The sequence below is a fragment of the Mizuhopecten yessoensis genome, unplaced genomic scaffold (genome assembly GCF_002113885.1).
Source record: "Mizuhopecten yessoensis strain PY_sf001 unplaced genomic scaffold, ASM211388v2 scaffold9541, whole genome shotgun sequence".
Classification (NCBI taxonomy): Eukaryota; Metazoa; Mollusca; class Bivalvia; order Pectinida; family Pectinidae; genus Mizuhopecten; species Mizuhopecten yessoensis.
The window spans coordinates 521,460-528,988 of record NW_018408099.1 but is presented as its reverse complement, the minus strand read 5'-3'; the positions used below and the strand labels follow the sequence as shown (position 1 = coordinate 528,988).

Sequence of the window (7,529 nt, the reverse complement as noted above, 5' to 3'; positions counted from 1 at the left end):
GGATATCTCAATGGCAAGAGGAACTCTTAGTAAATACACGGACTAAGATAGCATCTAATCTAATTCCGTGGTAAATATGATACATTGTAACCTGTTCAGTGGAATTGTTATGAAGGGGAATATGAAATAACGGTTTTTGGTCTACTGTATGATGATATAGGGGACTCTGGGAATGTATGAATGAGATTCCCTGAAGACTTGAAAATGTGGCACAAGGAAGTTAAAAAAAATGTGGGCATGGTTTGGTGGAATGTCATACCTCTACCATGTGTTAAGGGTTTGACCTTTCACCACTGTAGACCATAATGGACCCCTCCATTTCAATGCATGGTAGAGTCTACTAAAGTTACATAGGGGTGAAAGGGTTAACCATACTTGCCAACATTTTAAAATTTCCATGGGGGAGATTCTGATTCTCAAAATTAAAACATTAATAAAGTGTGTATATATACCCTAAAGAGACAAACTAACCCTTTAAAATGACATATTTTGAGTGTTTTTTTTCAGATGTAATTAAATTGCTTCTCATGAGTCTGTACAACTCACTGCAGCAGAATCTTTTTATATTTGTTTCTGTTTAAGAGATGTTCGTTTGATGTTTTTACAATGGTGAATCGGCGTAACTGATGTCAGGAACTTCAAATTAATTGTCAGCTCCTTACAACCTTCAGAGTTTACAATTATAAACACCTTGCAAAGATGTAGAAGTATAATTTGACAGACATGCTTGATTTAGCTATCAGACCAATATTGGCCAAGTGCTTGAATCACAAGTCTTTTCGCACAATGTTTCCTTCGATATATAAGTTGTAGTTAGTAAGATGATGTTATACGATTAAAACTCTGAGGCCCTTTCTTTTTTTTGTTTTTTTTGTTGTTGGTTTGTTTGTGTTTTGCATCCTATTAACAGCTATGGTCATTTAAGGACATGCCAGGTTTAAGTGGTGGAGGAAATCCGGAGTACCTGAAGAAAAACCACCAACCAACGTCCAGTACCTGGCAACTGCCCTACGTAGGCCTGAAACTCGCGACCCAGTGGTGAAGGGTTTTTGGTAGCAGACTATCAGACGCCTTAACCACTTGGCCACCGCAGTCATTAGATATACAATGAGATACACAAATACATAAGAACGATACGAAAAGTTCGCATGGGCGATAAACAAGCAAGGATAATTTACAATAAGTAATGACAACACACAAGTGAAGATGATAGCAACAAGTAATGACAATTTACAATAAGTAACGAAAATACACAAGTAGTCAAGACAACACACAACAAGTAAAGACGATACACAGAAAGTAATGACAATACACAGAAAGTAAAGACAATACACAACAAGTAATGACAATACACAACAAGTAATGACAATTTAAACAAGTAAAGACGATACACAACAATTGAGGACAGTTTACAGTAGGTAAGGACAATACAAAACTATGGTAGGAAACAATTGATCACAAACTGTTTGACTAGATTATGATGCAGATATTACTTCTTAAAACATATTGGTAAAAACAGTAATTTCACCAGAAATAAATCCCACAAAACACTGGATCATTACGAATGGATGTTTGTAGGATACAAATTACTTACAAAAGACTAGCGACTGAATGTCTGTCTTCTTTACAAGAAACAATTAACAGCATTTTTAGAAAACATGTATGAACTGAACACCCCAATGACTAAGCTGTAACATCTGGGCATCATGTTAAATAGGTTTCATTGACAATACACAGAGGATATTGAATTAGTAATGAGAAGTTATGCCAAAAGGATTGATGTTTCACATACCCAATATCTAGCTTATGGTTCATTCTGCAAAAAACTTGTGATATGGTTTTTTCAAATTGGTAAAATGATAGAAAATTTGGACTAAGATGTAAAAGTGTGACATCACAGTGTTTGAACTTATTTCAAATGTGAAACTATCCAAACAAAACCATAAGCGAAATGTATTGAAACATATAGCAGCTATATATGGGATAGAAATGTGCAAAGTGGAATCACTTTTGAGGTCTTGTTTATGGGATGGGTTGTATCCACAGGCTTCAATGATTTGTATCGTACAAGTTACTCTTTATTATCATCTGGATGATATCCTTGCTTATGTAATGTAATTGGTAGAGAAGATTAAAAAAATAATAATTAAAATCACAACCGTAAATATAAAAAATGTGAATGAATCGGTAAGTATTTCGGATAAATTTGAAATTGGATAGCTCCCTTGTGAAAAATATTTGTGCTATCCAATAAATTAAGTGTTCACAGTAAAACAACCTTAAGGGCTATTAAAAAATCCTCAAATGGAGGGGGAGAGGGAGGGGAGGGGCATTTTGTTTATCCCTATCACCAACAATTTTACCCCTTGACAAATGATAACAATTCTTTAATACCCAGTCTCTGTATATAATTCCTCTATGCCCTCTTCTGCAAAATATTCATCGATGGAATAGGCCTTACACCAACTACAGATGTTTTTGAGTATTAGAAGTCGACATTCTGTATTGTGTGGACTTAAAATATACAGCACCCAACTGTACAACTGTACCTGTGAGGTTAGCTGTGACCTAACCTACTTATTGACCTCCGTGGTATCGTTGACTTGCGGGTCACAGGGGTTTCCCCCCTTGATGTTTGACTAGTAAGAGATTCTGTGTCTGATCCTGTATCTTGATGATCGCTGAGGGAGCTGAGACTCCCAGCCCTCCTCAGCTTGAGGGTTCTGTTTGGAATAAATGTGTTGGGGATGTACTTCTGGTCCTTTTTATTTTTGCCAGTTCTTTTCACTATAGGTGGCATGCCTGTTGCATTGCCTAGCTGAACTCCCTGTTTACTCCCTATAGAGCTAGCCTCTGTTTGTTGGTTTCCATTGGGACTTGCATCCTTTTGTTTACCCTCTGAAGGGCTTCCCCCTCTACGTATATTTCCTGAGAGGCCACTTCGGCTACTGCGAGGAGGTTTAATTCCTTTTCGTCTTCTGTCTGAGGGGCTGTTCTCCCTGTGAGTACCAGCTCCCAATACCAAAGGCTTCTCCTCTAAACTTAGACCTGATATGTCCTCCGTACAATGTTCTATCGAATCCTTGTTGTGCTGGTCACTGTCTTGTAATCTATTGTCAGTGTTATATTTCCCAGCTGATTGTCTGTTTTTGGGGCTGACCTCTATTTCTTCATTGCCTGAAAATAGATTATATGCTTACTTATTGAGGCCAGCTAAGATAAGATATAAAAAAGAAGTTCCATGCTAAGGAGATCGAATTATCATTCCAAGGTAACTGAACTGCAGAAAAACATTCCACACATTTACCTGTGAGGGTGCTGGTGTCACTGGTTGCTAGTGTGTCACCAGTAGGAGGAAACATTTCCTGGTATGAGCTTTCCTGTTTGTCCAGGAGACTACGGAGTTCCTCTTCCAGTTTATGTTGCTCCTCCTTCAATTCTGCCCTTTCCCTTCCTGCCTTGTCTCTCTTCCATTGACTTTGCTTCACAGCCTTGTCAAGAGATTTGGTAAACTCCTCCCCAAAATAGGACAGAACCTCTGCCCCACATCCTATCACGAAAAGTTGAAGGAAAACTTAAAAAAATAATTACAAGGTATGAATTGTGGAGGGACAAGATCAGTGACATCATGTTATTTCTGGAGGTGGTATTTCTCCTCTGTTTCATGTTTAATGACAAGACACTTGAATGATAAGAACTTTGGCTGAAATTGTGTACAGTATACCTAGAATTACTCGCCACTGTTTAACTTTGACTCCTTTCACCCTCCGTAACATGGGCTTAATTTGTTATGATGGTAAACATTAGCACATAGCTTGATATGTATTACTTGTATTTCAATTGAGAAGGGTGCGGAAATCATTACAGCATTGAAAGGTTCAAAATGAAAAAAAACAATTTTTCCCCACTACATACCAGTTTATTTTAATGTCTTTCCAATTAAAGACCCAAAATTAATGATCTTTACAATTAACAAAAGATCGGCCCCATTTATGCCCCAAGACTCTGCCAAAGGAGAACATAGATAGACTGAAAATACTGATTCCTATGGTGAAGCTTTAGAACTTATGAAATGATCATGAGTTTATCAACCTGTTTAGAATACTGACCATTTTCAGGTTTACCCTCTGTTGACAGTTTCAGGACAGCATCCATCAGCTGAAATTTTGGAAAATAATGAAACACCAACAATGTTGTTATGAAATAGACATCTGTCATCAATTTTTAACACACACTTTGGAGCTTTCATTAAAAAAGGAAATTCTTAATTGATACATTTTTTTTTGATGTTTGCAACTTCATAAAAAAAAAATCCTGCATAAAAACAAAAAGTAGGGATATTAAACCCTTGTCCTATATAAGGCTCTTTGCCTAATGTATACCAAGAATTATTCTCTGGTGCTCTCTTAGGAGTGGTGAACAGTGCAGGGATGGAATTCCTACCCTCTACCATACTGAGATTTAATGGTTGGCAGTGTTTGACTGTCTACTTAAGCTGTTACCAGATCTATACTATTTCTATCATGATTGTCAATTATTCAAAGCTGCCCTCACCTGATCCTCACTGTTCTTAAAACAAGTCAGGAACTGTCTAAGGCCGTTCTCATTGCCTGATGTTTTCATAGTCAAATAGGCCTCCAAAATATCTGCAACCAAACATGTCACACAACTGTAAAATTAATTTAGCTGTTCTTATATGGTGTCATGATTCTCAAGAAATTAATCTGAGTTAGAACTGGCCCCTTATTTATGAAACTGTGCTCATGCTCAAGCATGGATTTTGTGCTCAAGCCTAATTTCTTGTTACGGTTATAAATTAATAATACCACCTAATTTGTCAATGATTTGGGAGAAATTGAAGAGACTTCAAGCCAAATATTTTTTTCAATGTTTCCATTTGACTTTTTGATCGTTTAATATGATTTAAGTGAGTTACAAGAAAACTGGTTTGATCACAAAATCTATGCTTGAGTTTCAACAGTTTCATGAACACAGGCTCTGAGGTTTGAGAATATAGACTTTTCAGACATGAACATTATCAGAGAAAAGGGATCTCTTTTGTTATCATTTTTAACTAATTTCAGTAATAGTTTTATACTTTGGTCAGGTTATGAGGTGATGTAAATTGAATAGATGGCAAAAGCAAAAGGAATAATTCTCTCTGTTGGTCAGGCTATGAGGCTTTTGGTCAGGCTATGAGGCTTTTGGTCAGACTATGAGGCTTTTGGTCAGACTATGAGGCTTTTGGCCAAGCTATGAGGCTTTTGGTCAGACTATGAGGCTTTTGGTCAGGCTATGAGGCATTTGGTCAGACTATGAGGCGTTTGGTCAGACTATGAGGCGTTTGGTCAGACTATGAGGCTTTTGGCCATCTATTTCTTTCTTTTGGTCAGGCTATGAGGCTTTTGGTCAGGCTATATGAGGCTTTTGGTCAAGCTAGGCTTTTGGTCAAGCTATGAGGCTTTTGGTCAGGCTATGAGGCTTTTGGTCAGGCTAAGAGGCTTTTCGCTATCTTTTCAATTTACACATGCTCAACTGGAGTTACATCCTCGATATCCAAGGGTTATGCTCACATTCGCTCTTTACACCCCTGGAATATGTCATGGGTGTAGAGAGCGAAAGTGAGCGTAACCCCTGGATAGCTAGGATGCTGGAGTTATCACTTCATGACCTGTCCAAGATAAACAAATATTGTTTCTTTTTACTGCAATTTTCTGTGAACGGTCTTTAACTATCTTGTTCATTAGTCAGATCAGTGGACAATAAGTAACAGTCTGAAGTTTGTATAAGAATTGATTAACTCACACATAAACTGTTGATGACGTCACACAAATGTGCCTTGTTCTTAGAAAATTTGCATATCACGCCCACATGTATTGTAGATCTTATAGATCTTACAGAGCTAAATGATGAGGTACATGTATTTTAAGTTCTAGGAAACAGCCAACTGCAAGTATTTTATATGTACCAATGGAATTGATTTATATTTTGTACAAGTATTTTATATGTATTAATGAACATAAATGTAATTGTGATTTGTGACACTTAAATAAACAAATTGAACTTGAACTTGAACTTGTATATACATAACACATGTGTACTAACAGAGTATTACAGTTAACTCACCACGTAGAGGCTTGATAAGAAACTCATTGGTGGACTTTTCAAATTCTCTGTAACCTTCCCTGTATCAAACACAAGCATTATCATGTTTTATCACATCATAGAACTTCAATACAGTGTAGTACAAATGTCTGACAAACAAGGAAGACACTAGATACAGTAATAAGTTTTGATGCACCAATAATGAAGAAACTAATGGATGTTCGTGAATGGTAATTCATATTATTTTAGTCATGTTTTTTAGGATTTGGACTTTAAGGGTATCTCAATAGTAAGTTACTAACAGTGTCAAGCTACAAACATATATACATGATCATTCTTTCTACCAAAATTGTACCAAGCAATTCAAGAAGTGTACATTTAAATGACTTAATATTAAACAACAGAAAAGTTATATTAGTCAAATGGGATAGACTCTTTCTAATGTTACAAAGTATATACAATTGTATGCATATGTGTAGTAGGACATAATGATAGTGCCGTCGCTGGGGCTCGAACCTGCGAACCTTGGCTCTCAAGACCACTGAGCTAAAGGGAAATTCCCTACAGCTGATGCTTGTAAGGCAACCTAGTTAATGCACATCTTTTACATATGGTCTAACTTTAGCAGCGACTGACATTACAAACTTATTTTTTACTGTTATAAACAATATCAGCATACTATAATGTACTCGTCTACCAGCTAATACATATACCATACCTTACAGCTGTCAGTAGTGTCTCAGAATAGGAGATCTGGAGATTGTACACAGCTTGGTGGAATTTTACTTCTTCTTTCAATCCTTTGATCTGAAAATTATAAATTTCAAGCGTATATTACTTATATGCAAAAAGTTTCAAGGCATTTCATAAGTAAGGACAATGTAAGTGACTGCATTAAGTTACTGCTTAGTTAATGATTTTCATAATCTTTAGTACGAAAGTTCAAGAAATTATATTGGGAACTTAGTTTCAACAAATCAACTCTTTTTGCCTTATACAAAAATAATGTAACAATAAATGCTATTTTCCTAAATTTCCCTATGTTCTGGGGATATCAATAACTTTATTGGGCTATAGTTTCAGGACTCTATCCCTGATATAACAAACCCTATGAAACAGGAGGCCCAGAGGGCATGTATTTCTCACTTTGATATGTTAGCAATCATGGTAAAATATTCTCATATATGGTTCTAGCTATAGGACGAGGGAGGGCTGTTACCTGTTGGGTCAGCATGTGATGATGGTAATTCTGGGCTTTAAGGAGAGCGGTCATCACTCGCTTGACCTCTGGTATTTTGGACTTTGGTAGACTAGGAAGACTGCTCATTACATGATCACAGGTCACATCTTTCAGCATAGATTTTTTCAATGGAGGCTGAAATTATATATATATAAAAAAGCACAAAGTATTTTTTTTTTTTTTT

The 7,529-nt window shown here is 36.4% G+C and overlaps 1 protein-coding gene across 1 annotated transcript in view; it reads right to left on the bottom strand.

Moving 5' to 3' along the window:
* Positions 1 to 438: 438 nt before the first annotated feature.
* The window catches only part of LOC110458338, an 18,697-nt gene continuing 11,606 nt past the window's right edge, over positions 439 to 7,529 (bottom strand). Inside the window, exons 9-15 of the mRNA XM_021509997.1 lie at positions 7,325 to 7,480; positions 6,824 to 6,912; positions 6,127 to 6,185; positions 4,555 to 4,646; positions 4,110 to 4,158; positions 3,308 to 3,550; positions 439 to 3,177 (exon numbers count right to left, since the gene is read on the bottom strand). Of these exons, the coding sequence (XP_021365672.1) occupies positions 2,558 to 3,177; positions 3,308 to 3,550; positions 4,110 to 4,158; positions 4,555 to 4,646; positions 6,127 to 6,185; positions 6,824 to 6,912; positions 7,325 to 7,480 (1,308 nt within the window). The 3' untranslated portion in view covers positions 439 to 2,557. The remainder of the gene's footprint in view (positions 3,178 to 3,307; positions 3,551 to 4,109; positions 4,159 to 4,554; positions 4,647 to 6,126; positions 6,186 to 6,823; positions 6,913 to 7,324; positions 7,481 to 7,529) is intronic.